The sequence below is a fragment of the Taudactylus pleione genome, unplaced genomic scaffold (genome assembly GCF_031769625.1).
Source record: "Taudactylus pleione unplaced genomic scaffold, aTauple2 ptg000201l, whole genome shotgun sequence".
Lineage (NCBI taxonomy): Eukaryota > Metazoa > Chordata > Amphibia > Anura > Myobatrachidae > Taudactylus > Taudactylus pleione.
The window spans coordinates 6,558,513-6,579,311 of record NW_028284603.1 but is presented as its reverse complement, the minus strand read 5'-3'; the positions used below and the strand labels follow the sequence as shown (position 1 = coordinate 6,579,311).

Sequence of the window (20,799 nt, the reverse complement as noted above, 5' to 3'; positions counted from 1 at the left end):
ACACAAAGCTCACAAATTACAGACGTCATCAGAAAGATGCACCACATTGAGATGCATCATCAACATGTGACATTGGAAGCAGCATGTTAGTATGACATAGTATGTTTTTGCTACAACATTTTATATATATATACATATATATATATATATATATACATATATATATATATGTACACACACACACACACACACCCCCCCCCCCCCCATATATACATATTTATACACACACTATATTTATACACACCCACTATATATATATATATATATTTTTTTTTAAGTGTATGGTTTAGATCCTGGCATGTGTTCTCCATTTGTTTGGTCAACAATGGCATAACCAGTCTAAGCCTATTATAATAAAACTGCCACTTCCATTAGTTTGCTTTGGTTCTATGTAGAGACTGGTCCTCTAAGAGCTCTCTCCATATTAATATGCCTTGTACATTTAAATGGTTTTATCAAAATGAAAGCTGCCAGATGGCACATTAACATAACAGGAATGCACAATAATAGTTAAAGGACCTCAACTGCACAGAATGGCAGAGACATCCCTTCAGATAAGAGACTGCAGGGGGCAGTGGGTCTCATGACGCTGCATGTGGTAGAATGTTAGTGCATGGCTCCTGCAGTAGAGAAATTCGTAACATACTCAGTTGTAAAGACTGTGTGAAATAAAATATGGTACATAAAACACATATAAAAAGTGCAAAAAGTGCAACACAAAAAGCCACTCGTTCACATTCTAGCAGATACATTTTCTTTAATGAGTCTGGAGTCTAGCAGTCAGCGGTGCTCACCAGCCAGTCTATAACTCACCTTGAAGTCTCTGTCGGAGGCTTCTGGTGAAGTCTTCTGAGCAGCATTAGAGAGAGAGTTTGCCACCTGTGGCTGAGACTCCAGAAGTCTCTTCAACTTGACGTCCACTGAGTTAGTGTTTTGTCCAGCTATGTATGCAAATTGTGGGAGAGAGAAGGGGAGAGATTGAGACTTGGCGGTTATTCAGCAATATGTCATCTTACAACCTGCTAGCTGCTGGGTTACAACACCACACAGGAAAAAAAAAAAAAAACTAGAAAGGTAACACAAGAGTCTTAAATTGAGATGTATATTGATTTAGACATGTACAGGCTCTTACAGGCCCCTCTGTGTGTTTCTTGCACTAGAAGAACTCACACATTTACCTGTTCTTGGCTTGGTGTCAATACCGGAATGCTTACTTTGTACTGTACATTACACACCAGACGGGACTGAACCTTTTCACCCCTATGTTAATTAAAACATTGCCTCGCATGTATATACATGCACACATGCATTCTGGTATGCAAGTACATTAGTTCACTGACTCCTAGCAGTAGGTTTCCTCATTGCACATATTTAATCTGTACAATATCATATTTCACTCTGAGAAGTGACACTTATTGCTCAGGGGCCTGACTTGTGTTATCAGGAGCTGACTGACAAATGTCTATCACTGGCTAAGGAATAAAATACCTGTCCAGCTTTAGGAGACAGCACATACATATTGCTGCAGACACGGGTGGGTTTTCGGGAATGTTATCTCAAGTGAAACTACACAGTACAAAACATCTACTATGAAGGGGTGCCTGGGTACACACTGACAGATATATTGGCAGATCAATTAATCGGCCAATATATATGGTGCCAGTCGGCCACTGTGTACCAGCGGTAGGTCTGTGAACAACGTCACTCACAGACATATCGCATTGGCTGCGCTGCACAGCCTATGGACAAATCTATCTGCAGATATATCTGTCCATCGGCATGTGTGTACGGACGATCGACAGCCCCCCCGGCCAGTGGGGCCCGCGGCTGCCTGGAAGATAACGGTCGTCCAGTGTATATGAACGACCATCATCTACAGATATATCTGCAGATCACTCGATATATATACTTTGCAGTGTTTACCGGGGATTATTTTCACCACATAAAATACCAGTCTACAAAAGTTATACAGTTGGAACTTGATTTAAATAATTAATCACTGGCGAATACCACCAAGATTTTGATTGTGAAGACTATATGGGACCTGACAGTGCAACGTGTTACAGGATTCATCCCTTTGATCAGCATTGAATAAAAACAACTTCCTGAAAATATTGAATTTATGTGCTGCAGATGAAAGCTGCCATGTTAAATGCATCCACATAATCAATTCATAACCATACAAAATATTACAGATATGACACCTTATGGCAAGTGGCACCTACAGATAGTATAATACATATTCATTTAATATATTAATTGGTTTGCCACATAAAGACTTCCTTTAGAATACTAATTAATGCTAACCCAATCTACAACACAGAACTGAACTAAGTTACATTGTATCTATGCTGATCTTGGTGTGATACAATGTCTGAAGTTCTTATAGATACATTTAAGAAACCCAGTAGGAACTAAAAATTGACAGATGACTGAGATTTTGTGTGAAATCTTTTTTATAGACATTATAGATGATTGATTAATGCTAATATTATTTCTTAAAATTATAAGGTTGATATATTATTTATTTATTGGTATAACAATTTTTATATTTAATAAACTGATTTATGCAAATATACTGGCTTGATAGAGAATTCCTAATAGGATATATTAGTGCAGCTAATCCCGTTATTTTCTAATTCCATGTGTTATAGTGAGATTTCCTTCTTTTAGCTGCAACAGATATATACATATATATCTAAGGTAAGATCAGGTGCTGGGTAATTTATTTGATTTAATATATGCCAGTATGCCAACCACATTACCATTCATAGTTTCTTTCCAGCGCCAATTGTGAGTTGGCTCTGCATTGTTTCCTCTTGCACATTGACCATCTGTACTGTAGACTGACACCTATCTGCACCTTTGCTGACTGGGTGTCCTGAGGAGGACAAGTCGGCTGCAAAAGGCGCCGAGCAATGACTATTTTAGTGCAGCAAAGTCACAGAAAAAAAATCTTGCACCAAGCTGTTGTAAAGGAGCTGGCCAGGGTGCTGAAATAGCAAGTCAGTGAGAGCCATCTGAGATAGCAATGTGCCCTGTTGCTTAGCAGCAGCCTAGAGATGGGAGAGAGTCAGTGACTGAGCATGGTCACGTCTGAGGCAGACAAAGTGAGAGACAGCCTCCAACGAACCCATGAAAATGCCCTGATGCAGACACAGTAGCCAGGAAGGAGCCAGGTGAGGCATAGTTATCAGAGAATAAAAAAACCTCAAAAAACTAACCATCGGAACAGTATCAAATGATTTCCATTCGATGGTGGCAAACCATCAAATGATAAAAACTATACCATCGGAACAAAACTTTGATGGTTAGTAACCATTGGATTTCGATGTCCATCCCTACGCTCAACCTGCAGGCGGACTCTGGCCACCACTCCTCCACCGTGAAGTGCTCCCCCCCGGGGATATGCTCCTGACAATGCTTATGGTAGCTGCAATACAAATCTCTCATCGGGATGTAGTTAATTTACTGGCGCCCGGGATGCTGGCCATCGGAATCCTGACCCGGGACTAAAGAGAGGCGTCGAAATCCCAATTCCTATCTTTAGACCAACGATGAAATCTCATCAGCCGGCATCCCGAACGAAGGTAAGCAGGGCCCTGTAAGGTGTTAGCGTGGGGGGGGGGTTTAGTTTTAGGGGCGCAGCTGGAAATTAGGGTTAGCTACCCCCTGGGGAGGGTTAGGCCTGGGGGAAGGTTAGGGTCAGACACGCCCCGGGATAGGTATAGGGTGCGGGAAGGGGGGGTTAGGGTTAGGCACCACCGGGTGGAGAGGTAGGGTTAGCATACTTACCACTCCTGTCGGCATATTCGTCCTTCAGGCTTCCGTCGTCAGGATACGAACCGGCAACTATTCAGCCACCAGGACTTCATACTAGGGATGTGCAGGCTCGGATTAGTTCGGATTTTCCAGCCAAATTCGGATTTTTCCAGCCAAAAATTGGGTCTTAGAAAGAGGCAAAACGTCATCTTTCATGGACAAACATCATCATTCCTGGACAAAAGTCCATGAAAGATGATGTTTGTCCATGAAAGATGAAGTTTTGCCACTTTCTGAGACCCGATTTTTGGTGGGAAAAATTTGAATTTGGCGGGAAAATCCGAACTAATCCGAGCCTGCACATCCCTACTTCATTCTCTCTCATCCGTGATCCTCCTCCCTTTCCGAGCACATCCCAGTGGCCGGGCCCTAGCAGTTTCAGGGCAGCAGCAGTGGGGGTTATGGTGACACTGGTGAGATACAGGCAGTAGGACTGACATGCGGGGACTGTGGTGACATGGCGTAGGCTGTTAAGAGAAGCAGGGGGCTTTGGGGAGATGAAATTGCTCCTGTGCAAAGCTGGGGAGGGTCACTAGTTATTTGCATTTCATTACATTATACTAAAATAGATTTTATATATATATATATATATATATATAAATATATAGTTTTATATATACTCTGTTGGTCCTGCACTCTCATCTATATGGTATTTATCTTACTGGAGTGCTATTTAGGGACCTTGCAAAGGTGTCCTACACATACAGACTTGAATCCTCTTGGTATAAATAACAAATGCACTCTCCATATTTTCTATTGAATTTATTAGATAGGACTGGTATGCCATAAGGCCAACGTTTCGATTCACGGAATCATTTTCAAGGCTCCATATGCATCAACATCATAGAAATGAACTTTGAGCATTCTTTTGAGCATTCTAAGCTGCTTTTAGAATGCTGCTACTAATATATAGTGATATCCAGGACCAGGAGCTACCAGCAGCATACTAACAGCAGTTTAGAACTCTCCACCTCTCTACCAAGAGGATTCACGTCTATGTATGTACAGTGTATATATATATATATATATATATATATATATATATATATATATATATATATGGAAAATGTGACATATTTGTTAACGGTCAAGACACTGTTCTCTCTTATATACATGGCTCTCCATTACCTTATTATATTATGTACAATAGGGGGATGACACTTAATATTACTATTGACACTGTCAAACTGCAAATCTGCACTTTTCAGGTGTTGTTGGAGCCCGGGATGTGGGATAATAAGGTGACCGATAATGTCTTCAGGTCGGGTATTTATGCTGTTAGTATAGGAACTAATTCAATTATTTTTATCTGAGATAGGTGTTATACTTCACCATAATGTTGTCACAGAGTATAAAAAGTGACATAACAGTACAAATTGGTCAATGTTTAGAGGCTCTAGATAAATTGAGCAGACAAAACTAAATTGAGACAAATTTACACCATGGGGTCAATTCAATGACATGCAATGAGGGCGAGTTGTCGTTGCAATGGCAGCCGAACTCATCTCCCTCGCTAATTTTTGCCCTGTTCTGCTGCAAATAAAAATCAGCGAGTCCAGAGCTACCATATAGCCGCACTCACTAGCCCTGGACTCGTGGGGGGCGAGTTAATTGAATACAGACCAATGAATTAAGATTACCGTATACATCAGCGAGTTAATTTAATCAACACTAATGAATTATGTTTACCGTATAAATAATTGAAATAGTATAAAAGGAAACAGTTTAATTGTTGGGCTGCATGGAAAGAACATATTTAAGGATTGAAATAAGAAACATAATATATAGACTGCAGAGATTACTGTGCAACTGTTCTATTTAGTAGTTATTAAGGTTGCCTATAACATCTGCAACCTCAGAGCCATGGACTTGGTGAAGAGGTAGATGGTTCAAAAAGTGACAAGGTCACTAATCCAGTCAAGGATAAAACTCATTCTAAAAAGTTTAACTCTGTTTCCTGGAAAACACTTCAAAGGATTGTGTATTTCATCCATCAACAGAGATCAAATTTTCATAAGAACTACAACAAACTGCTTTCTATTCTTGTCATTAAAGATGACAATTATTTCTGTGCTCAAACCTGTCAATCCAAATGACCACCTTAGAAACACAAATGGTACTTTTCAGCCGCAAGAGACCATCAGGTACGGGGTCATACTTTTTCCTCTCAATCCACAAAGAATTAATGAAAAATTTAATCTCATGTATGATTGTAAGCACAAGCAGTCTATCTTACATCAGTAATTTACAAATGGGATGTTTTCCTACTGGGGAAAGTAAGCACATGTACCAGGCAAAGTATGCACATATAGCAGGGAAAGTATGCACATATAGCAGGGAAAGTATGCACATATAGTAGGGAAAGTATGCACATATAGTAGGGAAAGTTAAGCACATGTACCAGAAAAAGTAAGCACATGTACTAGGGAAAGTAAGCACACATAGCAGGGAAACTATCACATATAGCAGGGAAAGTAAGCACATGTACCAGAGAAAGTAAGCACATGTACCAGAGAAAGTAAGCACACATAGCAGGGAAAGTATCACATATAGCAGGGAAAGTAAGCACATATACAGTAGCAGGGAAAGTAAGTACATATAGCAGGGAAAGTAAGCACATGTACCAGGGAAAGTAAGCACATATACAGTAGCAGGGAAAGTAAGCACATATAGCAGGGAAAGTACACATAGCAGGGAAAGTAAGCACACATAGCAGGGAAAGTAAGCACACATAGCAGGGAAAGTAAGCACATGTACCAGGGAAAGTAAGCACATATACAGTAGCAGGGAAAGTAAGCACACATAGCAGGGAAAGTTAGCACATATAGCAATGAAAGTAAGCACATGTACCAGGGAAAGTATGCATATATAGCAGGGAAAGTAAGCACATATAGAGTAGCAGGGAAAGTAAGCACATATAGAGTAGCAGGGAAAGTAAGCACATATAGCAGGGAAAGCAATCACATGCAGCAGGGAAAGTAAGCACATATAGCAGGGAAAGTAAGTACATATAGCAGGGAAAGTTAAGCACATGTACCAGAGAAAGTAAGCACATATAGCAGGGAAAGTAAGCACATATACAGTAGCAGGGAAAGTAAGTACATACAGCAGGGAAAGTAAGTACATATAGCAGGGAAAGTAAGCACATGTACCAGGGAAAGTAAGCACATGTACCAGGGAAAGTAAGCACATATACAGTAGCAGGGAAAGTAAGCACATATAGCAGGGAAAGTAAGCACATATACAGTAGCAGGGAAAGTAAGCACATATAGCAGGGAAAGTAAGCACATGTACCAGGGAAAGTAAGTACATATAGCAGGGAAAGTAAGTACATATAGCAGGGAAAGTAAGCACATGTACCAGGGAAAGTAAGCACATGTACCAGGGAAAGTAAGCACATGTACCAGGGAAAGTAAGCACATATACAGTAGCAGGGAAAGTAAGCACATATAGCAGGGAAAGTAAGCACATGTACCAGGGAAAGTAAGTACATATAGCAGGGAAAGTAAGTACATATAGCAGGGAAAGTAAGCACATGTACCAGGGAAAGTAAGCACATGTACCAGGGAAAGTAAGCACATATACAGTAGCAGGGAAAGTAAGCACATATAGCAGGGAAAGTAAGCACATATACAGTAGCAGGGAAAGTAAGCACATATAGCAGGGAAAGTAAGCACATGTACCAGGGAAAGTAAGTACATATAGCAGGGAAAGTAAGCACATATAGCAGGGAAAGTTAGCACATGTACCAGGGAAAGTAAGTACATATAGCATGGAAAGTAAGCACATATAGCAGGGAAAGTAAGCACATATAGCAGGGAAAGTAAGCACATATAGCAGGGAAAGTAAGCACATATAGCAGGGAACAAAAGCACATGTACTGTACTAGGAAAAGTAAGCACATGTACCAGGGAAAGTAAGGACAAGTACTGGGGAACGTAAGCACATGTACCAGGTAAAGTAAGAACCTATACCAACAAAATTAAGCACATGTACCATTAAGGAGAACCTACAATGAATAATGTATTTTGGCCATTGGGTCAATGTTTTATGGACAGACTATTCAGAGCTTGACAAGAGCCAAAGATGAGACACAATTGGCCCTGAGACCCACCAGTACAGGATAGGCTTTTCTGGAAACCGGCATAGAGAGAACCAAAAAGCGAAGATTTGGTGTTTCATATGGCCCAAAACCTTACGAAGCACAACACTTTGACTTATTTGCAAGCTGAAAATAAACAGGTTGCTAGATTTAAGTTGGCTGAAGGTTGCAATTCTAATGCAATCTATCGCAGCAAATACGGGAAGTGCAGAAGATGGGAAGACAGCATATTGTGCTGTAGATCTCACATGTCTGGTTTCTTGATGTTAAAAGAATCATTAATTACCTGAAAACTCTCTGGGACTAACAAAGTACTCAATGGCTCTAGGTAACTATGAAGGCCACAGGAGTTAGCCTTTCATTAGTAAACAATATAGCACAAATGAGTAAAGATAACAGGATGATTTCCCTTTAAAAAACAAATCTACAGTTTAATCCATGTCTGCAGCGCTTAAAAATATAAAATAAAAACCTTAACACTGATCAATGACCTGATCACACAGACGTACAAATGTAAACACAAATATAAAAGCACAATATATTCCATGAAAAAAAAAAAAAAACGTCTCTGTCTTCAGCAGGAAATGCAAAGTTGGGGTGTTTACGAGCGAACATTTGCCAACGCTCTGCCATGCCGACGAGGTTATGCTCCAGAGGCAGAAAGTCTCTGCTTCTGAAGTCCTGTGATAAGACACATCAACAAAACAACAGACAAACAGCAGCCATGCAACTGTAACAAACTAAAGGAGGCTAACACAAACTTACAATTTAAAGGGAATTTACTATTAAAATAATATATATTCTAATCCTATTGAACAAGTCACACAAAGTCCGACAGTGTAATATCTGCAAGCATTTCCTGTTCATTCTATTTACAACTGTCTGTATTTTAGTTCCTGAATTGCTGGTACTGTACAAGGGGTTCTTTTTTAATTCTAACTGTCCTGGAATAAAGTAACACCTTGCTATGCAGCAGATCAGGGGTCTTCAACCTTGGCCCTCCAGCTGCTGTGGAACTACACATCCCAGCATGCACTGCCATAGTTTTAGCATGCTGTTATATCAAAAAGGTGGCAGTGCATGCTGGGATGTGTAGTTCCACAGCAGCCGGAGGGAAAGGGTTGAAGACCCCTGCAGTAGATGCATGTATTCCAAACAAGGGGGGGGGGGGGGGGGGGAATAATTGTGACCATCTAGCCACTTTAAACCAGGACACAGTGACAGTCAAACATAACATAATACAATAATATCCATAGATCGCAATGTATTTTAATGATAGGCTCTACCAGACGAAATGTTTGCGACTTACCTATATGATTTTTGTTTTTTTGAGTTGGACCAATGAAAAGCTAGTGTTCATATAGGGATTCAGGGTACAATATACCCCCCTATACAAGGGAACATAACTACCATTGCTGCAGGGGATGTGCAGCTAGCCTGGTGTCCACAGTAGAGGGGGAAAGCCCCATATGTAAGGGAAGTTTTCAGCACTGTGTTGTACATAGGGGCCTACAAATGTCTAGTTACACCCCTGCTCCTATTGGAATGTAGTTATTATCCAGGCTGTCGGGATGCCAGCGCTCAGAATGCCGGTGCTGGAATCCCGACACCATTCAGAATCCCGGCGCCAGTATCTTGATGGGTTAGGCTACTGGGGACAGGGAAGGTTGAGGTTAGGGTACTTGCCTCCTTCTGTTGGGATTGTTACCCAGTTGAAATGTCGGCGTCGGGATTCTGACCGCCGGGATCCTAAAGCGCTGGCATCCCGTGCTCAACCCTTCCTATCTTATGTGCCACTATTTGCTACAAGCACTCTCTAAAAGTGCACAGAGCACTTACCTCTCAAGCTGGCGGGCTACACTCACTCTCTATTTACGGATATCGTCCATCGTGCGGACACAAATTCAACAAAATCAGTAAGATGAGTTGGGGGCCGGTCATGGATCCATGAAATGGAATCTTTGCCTTAAAAATGATCCGCCTTTCACCACTCTTCCTTGGCACCTTATTTATGACTTTGATATAGTAGAAGACATAATAAACTAGACTTAAAAAATGATGCCTCTTCTATCACTGTACCTCTCCTGGCATACCCCTCTCCATTACATTGTATAGCAGTGCTCCTCACAGTGAATGCAGGAGAAGGTAAACAATGACATCATCACAGAGCAGCAGCAATTATTTACATTTATTTCTAGAGAAATTTACAGCCAGGGTTTGTAACACTTAGTTGCTTTGACTGCACTTTTCACACACAATAAATGCATGAAAAGCATATTAAATTTAGGACAGAAGTTATTTGTGTATTACTAGTACAATAGATAGTAAAGGTAAAAGTGCAGCACCTGAATAAGTGCATCGAAAATATGGTAAAACGCGTCTAATACTGTATATAAATAGTGTGCTAGTTTTAAATGAGTTTTTTGCCATTTCCACATGAACACGTACACGTGACCTCTAACACATAAAATCCTATGACAGATGATTTATCCCCACCATATAACAATAAAGAGAGCAGAGAGAAGACAACACCCAAAGATTGTTAGCCATGCAAAGCGGCAATATGAATTACCAGTAAAATCAGTGTCTAGGTTAGTAGCCTCACCACCTCCACCACATACAAGGGTGCAATCAGGACTGTCCTCATTAGTAAGTGCTTTGTTATAGTCTTCACCATCTGTAGAAATATGCAGTATTAGGATTAGTCCACTTCTGGTTAAGACGCACAAGATAATACAGTCAGACAGGCTCAGCATTTTGTCTCTCTGAATCCCCCAAACTGAGCAGCAGCTGCCACAAGTTTTATAAATGTACCTGTCAGACATATTGTGGCATGGATCTATGTACATGTGAAGGCAGCCTATGCATTCGCTAGGAACTAGTGGCTTCACTAAGACACTGTATTATCAGTCCCTAGTGAATCTATAGGTTGCATCCATACAATAACTGCAAACATTGGAATCGAGTTTCCAGCTACAATATTTGAAAGTAATGATTGAGTTTGGGGAGTGTCACAAGGGAAATCAGAGGGGTCATATTATGCAAATGAGTGTACATGCACAGCTGTGTATTTTCTTTACAGAGAATCATTCCAATAAAAGGTATGACATTTCGGTTTTAGCTAACTATGTATAGTCTTCATTCTAGCACCCTGCATCTGTCACAACCCGTGCAGTTCCTGTATCCTGCCTGGTATGTCTCTCTCTGCTCTGGCGCTTCTAGCACACTCTGATCTGTATCTCAGAGTTTGATGCATCAGCTGAGTGTGCTAGAAGCACCAGATTAGAGAGAGACACCCCAGGCAGGAAAGAGGAACTGCACAGGTTGTGACAGGTGCAGGGTGCTAGAATGAACACTATATGTACATATCAATAGTTTACTTTCCTGGCAGCTATAATGTCCAGGAAGATCTAATATGCCATAGTAAGTGCCCAGGTAGATATAATATGGAAGTGATGATACCCAGCAAAACCTGATATGGCAGTGATAATTCCCCATAATTTAATACTCCAATGCAAATAAAAGCTCTGTAAGGGGACCAATGGTGATCACTGTAATAATGTGATGCCTAATACAGTTTTACAACAGATTGCCCAATTTGATACAATGCTCAATTGAATACCCATCAGTAACTGAAATTCCCAATTACCTACTCATCAATATTAGTAATGCCCAGTACGATACCTACTAGCAACTGTTAGTACTAATGTCCATAAGATGCCCATCTATACTACTGCCTAATAAGATCGGTAGCAATGATTCTCAATAAGATGATCTTTCCATCAGTAACTGTAATGCCAAACTGCTCTAGAAATATAAAGTAATGCCCAGTAAGATTCTCATTAGAAGCAGTTGTGCACAATAATAGGTCTATTAATGGCCGCAATGTCCAGCAAAATGCTCATCAGTGAAGGTAATACCCTGCAGTAGTAACGCACAGAAGTAACGATCAGGATAGTAGCAGTAACATGATGATATACATTATTCATCCCCTGCTGCTATCTTCCCTTTCTCCATCCTTCAGTATCCCGAGCCCTAGTCTGGTCAGCTGTTTACAGCACTGCCACAGTGACACATATTATTACATGTGTGATACATGCTGCTGTGTAACCGGCTGCCTTCAGTGTCATCTCTGTGCAGACATTATTGCAGTAGGTTACAGGAGGAAGCGGAGGAGAACACAGTAATAATATGTAATAATACCTGGGACTATAAGGACATGGGATGACCATAGCAATCCTGAAGTTGGCAATTGTGCATTATAATAAATACTGGTTTGCAAAAAGCTCAACAAACCAGCTGCTCCCAGTTTGTACAGATAACAGGCACCTGTTTACATTCGGTCATGGCTACAAATAAATGGATCAGGTTGCCCCAGGGCATCGTATTGAACAAGGATGCATAAAGAGAGGCACAATCATCAAACTTGTGTTTAGTGTCACTTTACTGCAAACACTGCCCACTGTACAATGAGGCACCATTTCAATCTCTGTGCCTGTGGCTCTGCAAGACCTCATATGAGTGATGCAGACTGGCACCATTGCAGCCTATTCCATGTAACATTTACTATCACATCTACGCTGTTCTCCATGTAATACTGGGAAAGCTGCTGATGGCTACCAATATGGGACATACAGATGGTGCAAGATACAGGGTAGTCTGGGACTTGCATGAAAAACACTGTATTTCACTATAGAGTTGTACTTATTATTACTAGTCGAATTGCACATGCATAGATCACAGAGGTATATGATAATAACGACTTTTTGGACAAAAAGGGCACAGACTGTTCAGAATGATTCTGAAAAAATATAAGGTGAAAAACGGATAAAACAATTATTTTAGTTAATTATGTTACAAACCTTTTTATGTTAACAAAATAAATAAAAAACAGATAGGAAATTAAAAAAGTTTCATAATTCAGTGGGTGGAGAGCCAATGGCTTGAACGCTATAGACATTTTAATTCTAGATGCCCTTCACGGAGAGGACCCAGACGTCATCAGCTACTGTCCAACGTCATTCCCTACCATACGCGTGGACATAGAGGGGCAATATAATCTTCTGGCGAGTGAATGTAATCTTTCCCCCACTCATCACTCACGTCACTTCCAGGTCCTTAGCATGAAGGGGAAATAATCTCTACCATTTTAATTCACCAAAGAATATTACCATAGTTTATTTATAAGGTGGCACAAAAATCTATAGTGCCATACAGTGGGGAAATAGAGCATAGCACATAATGTTCATGCCTAACAAGCAAAATACAGTGCAACAAACAGCTTAATAAAAAACACTTAAAGAGAATAAATTAAATAACAGTACCAAGAAATAAAATATGTAAGACATTATGTAAGGTTCACAATAAATATTTATATACAAGTGTCTGTTTAGTGCATAATTGTATCCACACTGTAGAATATAAAAGGCATTTATTCTAAAACACAGCTACAAACACAAAAGACTGTAATTTGTGCCCATAGATCTGCTGAGCTATATATATATATATATATATATATATATATATATATATATATACATATATATATATATATATATATATATATATATATATATATATATATATATACACACACACACACAATATATATATGTATATATAGTGTTCATTCTAGCACCATGCACCTGTCACAACCTGAGCAGTTCCTCTTTTTTTGCCTGGGTGTCGCTCTCTACTCTGGTGCTTCTAGCACATCTGGTCTGTAACTCAAAGGTTTGTTGCATTAGTACTAGAAACACCAGAGCAGAGAGCGACAACACCAAGAAGGAAAGAGGAACTGCACTGGTTGTAACAGGTGTAGGGTGCTAGAATTTGGGAGCTGTGGATGCAGAGGTAAAACACATTTTGACAGTTACAATGCCATTCAACAAACAAAAGGTAAACTGAAATACAGGCGACTTTATAACAATTGCAAGCATTTGGGACGCCACTTCACTGATCAGCTGATTACTGAAGAAATAAACATGATCCTTTAGATTAACACAAACTGTGACTAGATATAAACTTCATACTAATCAGTTCCTGACTCATCCTTAATGATTGTTACATTGTAATAAACATGAGTATGTTTCCATATTATTTTTTTTACTATGTATAAAATCGTACAGTTTTTCGTTTGCAGAGGAAGCCAATTCCTTACACAGCCATGTACTCTACAAAGCAGTTTTTACACTGGATTAAATTGCACGGAGTGTAGAATGTAAAGAATATTATTGCAAAATAGTGAACAGTAACTACATCTGAGGTGGGAAACAGTACAGTTTTGCCTCACAAGTGGCCCTTGGATCTACAAAGGGCCACATTTTACCTCTGTAGAAAGGCATCAGATCAGATTATAATCACAATACCAGCATGGAGGGGGTCACATACACCAAAACAGAAGTTAATCTACAAATCACTTACATCACTACCCAATCATATACTATCCTGCTATATTAACCAGCTGAATGCACTGTGCTAATTTAACACATCAGAATCACTGGGAAGAGAGATAAAGAACAGAGACTCGTCTGACTGTTGTTCACTGGACCCCATCGTGAATATTCGCAGCAGAGAGGAAGAAAATAGGCAGGGGATGTCTGTACGTGGCTCTATAGTGTATACCAGTGGTCGCCAACCTTAATTGGGATGTGAGCTACTTGAGAAAAAAAAAGAGCTACTAACATTTTTGAAAAAAAAAATCTGGCTAATAACCGAAAAATGAAAGATCAATGAATGAAAATGAAAAAAAAAATGTTTCATAGAAAACAAAAATGCATTTAATTAATACAGTGATATTGTGGCACATTTCACTTTTAATTACCGGCTCCAAGGAGGTAAGTACAGTAGGGGAGCAAAAGATATAGGCAGGGCTGCTGTGTGATTTTTCGGGAGGGCTGGGTAGGAGTCATTCACCCCAAATGCAGTCATCTCCTGTGATGTCCAGATGGTGTTCATCACATATTGTGTTACCGACCTGCTTCCCCATCGCTCCATCCAAAGCTTTGTCAGAGGTCACTTCCTCCTAGTTGACTCAGCAGTACTGCAGCTAGGAGAGCTACCCAAATTATGGCTGCGAGCTACTGGTAGCTCACGAGCTACTGGTTGGAGACTACTGGTGTATACAGTATTCGTATATAAACTGGAGATTTAAATCTGCAACTAATTATTAGAAACTGTCTAACAGACTGTGGGGTCTATTTACTAAGCAGTGTTAGGAGACAGAGTGAAAAGTGATAAGGTGCCAGCCAATCAGCTCCTAACTGCCATCTCACAGGCTGTGTTTGAAAAATGAAAGTTGGGAGCTGATTGGCTGGTACCTTATCACTTTTCACTCTGTCTCCTAACACTGCTTAGTAAATAGACCCCTGTATCTAATACACTAATGGAGCTAGGTAAGGGTTCAATTAATATGAATGCCCCTAAGGATCTAATAAGTTCTCATCCTTTAAGCCACGTTAAACATTTTATTTTATTTCAATGAAAAAAATGCTCACCTACATGGTCTCATGCCTGGATCATACTTGGGGGGAGATTTATCAAAGCTTGGAGAGAGATAAAGTACCAACCAATTAACTCCTAACTGTCAATTTACAGGCGGTGTTGTAAAAATGACAGTTAGGAGCTGATTGGTTGGTGCTTATCTTTCTCCACTTTATCCCTTAGTACATCTCCCCCATAGCCTTCTACTTGAGGGCAGCGCACAGTCCTTAAACTCACCTATAGATGTCTTTGCCCTCTCCTTCAACTTTTCTGCAGACACCTCACTGTAGCTGGGAAGTTCTGACATCTTCACTCCAGACCGAGCCTCTGCTATGAGCTGACGCGCTCGTTCTCTCAGCTGCCGCCGCCGCTCTTCATCTTGCTGCTGGGAAATATTGAACAGTTTTGCCAGCTTAGTAATTGACAGAAATGCAATTTTCATTCGCAATCAGATGGCTGCTACATGTTACATTCCCTGCGACACAAAGGGGTAAATGTACATTAAGAATAATTTACATAAAGCGAATTTTAATCCTCTCATCTGTCAGCAGGCTTTCATGGGTTAAAAAAAAATAATGGGCAGCATGGCAGATCAGTGGTTAGCATTGCTGTCTTACAGAGCTGGAGGGGTCATAGATTTGATTCCAGTGAGTATTCTATTAGTGTGGAGTTTGTATTAAGGTTCTCCTCGTGTTTGTGTGGGTTTCTTCCGGGTGCTCCGGTTCCTCCCACACTACAAAAAAACATAATGGCAAGTTACTTATACGGATCCTGGCGTTTGTGTTTGTGTGATAAGGATTTACGCTGTAAGCTCCAATAGAACTGATGGGAATTATTAAATATTCTCTATACAGTGCTGCATATTATGGTGTCACTATACAAACCAGAATAATAAATTCAACTTTATTAAATCGCTATTCAAAAAGGATTCCTGTATCAGTCCTCACGGTTATCCCTCTCATAGTGGTGCCACTTCCCACAACACAGACTTGTACAGACTGGTTCAACTCTAAGCGATGTTTGATTGGAAACAGGGGTGTCTAATGAGGCGAGGGGGCCGTGTGCAGTGTACACCTCTGCCCACACACAACTTGCGTCGACGGGCATGCTGTGTAGTCTCTGGTATTGTAATTTCTTTCAAGGTGGCTGGTGCAGAAGGTAGGTACACGCTGCGCCAATTAATCAACGAGCGTCTAATAGTGGCACACATTGACCCCAACAATGCTTATTTTCCTGGCACCCCGATACGGATGCACAGGTCAATGGAAGATGTTGTTCTACTGTAATTCCGAGTTATGTGCGCAGCTGCACATCACGCCCACGCTTCAATCGGCATTGAATCAGCCCTGTAATGATGTAAAACGGTTTGGCCCAGTCACTGGGGGGGGTCTCAAACTCAAATTAGATACATTTCTAACACAATATATATTCACCCCTTAATAACTACAAACAATTATAAACTGGAAATTAAAAACACTTTAACACCCCATAATGTACATGCTTTACATTACCTAACGCAGGGAAATGTCAATGCAGACTTTGGCTTTGTAACTACCTCCCTTGTTCTCAATGATTTAATTTTACCCCCAGACTGGGCAATGTCTCCAGTTCCATTATAACAACACTCTGACAAGCGGCCGTCCCTCCAGAGTGCGCTACTGATACACATAGATTGGAGTGACAGGAGAGTTTTGGGTGGAGTTTAGTGGCTAATAGCAAAGATACATTACTAATCCCTTTGTAAGCAAGTTAAACTTTTTTTGAAATAAGGAAATGTCTGCAACTGAATTACGCTTCACTATGTTAAATACAAGTGATTGTAATGAAATTTAATGCAAAAATAGAAAAACATAAGCTGAATTTAATACCCACTTTTATATAGTACATTCTGTCACTCTCCTAAATCAACCAAATGCGCTTTCTATGTTTATCAATTAGAAACTTGTTGGAAGGAGTGCTGTCTTGAGCTACCTCCTCCCAGTAACAAGGTAGTCTGACTCAGCGGTCATTAGGATCTGCCTGCGTTAGACAGCCCCGACCTTTGACATACGCAACTGCACATGTGCGACGTCTCCGTGCGTCTTTCCTCCCTGGTGTTCAATGGGGATGATCGAACCCAGGATCCTAATGGCATACAGAGACACAATACCAAACAGCAAGTACACTGTATCACCACAGCTAGAGCATAGGGCACTAGTGCTACCAACCGCCGGTGTGTTTACTGCAATCACATCTGACGCACTATAACACCCAGCAACACCCCAAGTTCCATGCTGCCGTTACTTATATATTCTGCATACTGACCTGTGATATCCCCGTGTCATGTGCTACTTGTTGTTCTACCTGATTCAGCTGCACCACGTGTGGATTAAACGCCACCAGCACCAAGTACTGTGTTACATACTTAACACCACATGTACCTTGGCCAAAGAGCCTTATTAGCTAGTTTCTTTTTGTCCACAGGACTACTGCTCCCAGCACATCCGCTCACATTTCATATTGATAGCAACATTAACCCTACCAGGCTGTGTCACCCAGTACCAGCATGTTAACTCCCGTAGAAACATATTTAGCTGGTGTGAGATAAGAGTACATATTCATGGGGCAGCAGAAAATCACAGGCTAGAACATTGGTAAGTTGCACCAATATTAGACAAGTATATAGCCCTTGCTTTTATTATAGGGTGGGCTGTGCAGGAGTGGGTTTGGTGAGAAGTGTATAGCATTTAGTGGTAGGTGTGTTCATTTTAGGCAAACTTACAATTACATGTGCGAAACAGGATCACTAAAATATCAGGAAAACGTCCTTCTCTCGCAGAGAAGCCTAAATGCAATCAACGCCCATAAGATCCTGCCATTTAAGTTAAAACCCATTAATAAACAAGCACAAGATACTAATTAGGAACATTTCTGACATTTCCATGCAAATGGTTTGTTTGTAGCTATTTAACGGCCATTGTTCTGGGCACAATAGAAAAAATGCAAATGAATGAATCAAAATGCAACCCTAATGGGACTCTCTGTTTATAACCATTAGCCCAGAGGTGTGCAGTAATTCAATCCTCAAGCAGCAAGATTTAGCCTCATTAACAGCCAGCATGGGAAGGTTACAACTCATAAAACCCTACAGTAAACAAAGTGTATGGACACAGCACAATATCTTGAGCCTGATTGACAGAATTCAGGATCCCTATCAGATTGCCCCCATTTACTTCTCCGCTAACAGACTCAATTTTGCACAGGCCTCCGTGAGCTCTCTTGTATTTGCTTTCACACACCTCAATTTCCCCGAAGACAGAGAATTAAAGGGAAAACGGTTGTTTGTTGGGAAGATACATTAGGAAGAAAACATACAAAGATTTTTTTTTTCTCCTTTCAAATTCTACATATATGCAATTTACAATTATTGTCCTTAAAGTAACCCCCTCCCAACCCCCAAAAAACAACCTTATTTCAAAACACCATTTAAAAAAAAAAAAAGCAACTATTTAGTTTTATGCTCTTTGAATGCAGATACATTTTATTAGCACGTATCAGTACAGCACACTGTCTCCTGCACGCTTGCTGTGTGTAATGGTTCATACACACGGGTATACAATCGGGAAACCGGCTGCCTTAATACCGACAGCCGGGTTCCCGACTGTCATATCCCGGCGAGGGTGAAATGCTGGGGGTCTATATCTAGACGCCTGTCATTTCCCCGAAGCCGGCACCCGGCATCCCGATCAAAGGGGGGGAGGTTAGGGTTAAGCACCCCTAAGGAGGGTTAGGTTAGTTTATACTTACCTTAGCGACGATGGGGATTTCCAGCGCTGTCGGGCTTCCGCTACCGGGAACTCTGCTTTTGTCGGCCAAGCGCTACACACGGAACGACTGTCAGCGAAATAATGATATCGCTGACCGATCTACCGAGTGTGCTGGATGCTCAATATCGATCATCCAGCACACCATCAACGATGGCTAACGACCCGCGATCATAGTAACCTGGTCGATATCGACAAGGTTGGCCAGCACGTACGGGCGATGGATGATATCGTTATCGTCCATACATGCCCGCGCATCGCAGGTCGTTGGTGGGTTGGAAGGGACCATAAGAGAGGCAAATCCTCGCAATAATGAATGTTCACACACTGATCAAGGAAGCAAATATATGCAAACACACAGATATTTGGACTGTTTAAGTACATTGTGCAAATAGATATTTTATGTTCTTTCATTTTCATTGTGCAACTTCAAATTAACCTTTTTACTAGTCATATGGATTAAGCACATTCTTCTAATTTGTATACAATACATTAAAATAAGATCAAGTATCCAATAAGAAGGGCTTCATATACAGATTCCTTTAATCTGATAGGCTGGTAATTGACAGTTTGCCGACCCTGCCATATATAAACCTCCTGGCAGATGTAAATGAAGCCTGGTGTGTAGAAACAAGCTTCCAAAATGTTTCTGCTGGTCTTTCTGCTGGCACTGGAACCAGGCCGCCTGTGACTGTAAGTTTGCAGACACCTGAACATATAAATGCTCTATTACACAATTCGATAGCGTTGCATCAGCATAGGGCAATGTTTCCCAAACTTCACAGCACCCAGGAGTATCAGCATTTTTTCCACGTCACCCATAGTCCAAAAGTTTCTAACTGACAAACTCAGCAAAAATGATTAAACTAAGTAAATTGTGATGACCTGCCATTCTAAAGCTGGGTACACACCGAACGACGGTGCGACCAAGCGATGCGATGTAATGATACATCGTGAATGATGTGCACACTGCACGATGCGGTGTATGACGGTGCGATGTATTGATACATACAACACCGCGTCGTTCAGTGCACCATACCATCTGCCGTGCAGAACAGCAGGTGGGACGATGCGAGGAATGACGGATCGGGCGTACACACTATAAGATGTGTACGATATATCGTTCTGATCAGCGTGGGTACAATATATAGTGCACAATATGTCATTTAAGGGCCAATTTGTCATTTAATATTTTCGAAAACACCCATTTTCGGAGGTACCTGCAAGTATTAAGTATCCCTCAAATCTATAATGGAGGGATCACAGCAGATATAGGTTTCTATGGGGGATGAAATGATTTACCAACTTGGTTCCCGCAGCTTATGCCATCTGAAGATGGTAAAAGCCGCTGTAGACTATGGGCTACACACTGCAATACAAGCTGGGAGAGAGTTCCATAGGAACTTACCCCCGACAATTGGCCCCGTGCATGTGTGATCTGTAGACCACCCATGTGCAGGATCCCCAGCACAGGAGTGCAGAGACCGGTGACGCAGTCACTTCACTCCCAGCACATCGCAAGGATGGGCACCTTTTGCAGCCTGTGTCTGTGGGTGCAGTTTGTTACACTCCTCGGTGCTATGATCAAAT

The 20,799-nt window shown here is 40.9% G+C and overlaps 1 protein-coding gene across 8 annotated transcripts in view; it reads right to left on the bottom strand.

Annotated features, from left to right (window-relative positions):
* EHBP1 (EH domain binding protein 1) overlaps positions 1 to 20,799 on the bottom strand; it is a 396,634-nt gene that overhangs the window by 97,415 nt on the left and 278,420 nt on the right. For 3 of the 8 annotated variants that reach the window (XM_088477209.1, XM_088477210.1, XM_088477213.1), the window contains 3 exons: positions 15,644 to 15,791; positions 10,497 to 10,601; positions 814 to 941 (listed from right to left, as the gene is read on the bottom strand). In XM_088477209.1, coding sequence (XP_088333335.1) covers positions 814 to 941; positions 10,497 to 10,601; positions 15,644 to 15,791 — 381 coding nt within the window. The remainder of the gene's footprint in view (positions 1 to 813; positions 942 to 10,496; positions 10,602 to 15,643; positions 15,792 to 20,799) is intronic. The other 5 variants (XM_088477212.1, XM_088477215.1, XM_088477214.1 and 2 more) reach the window with 3 other exon arrangements.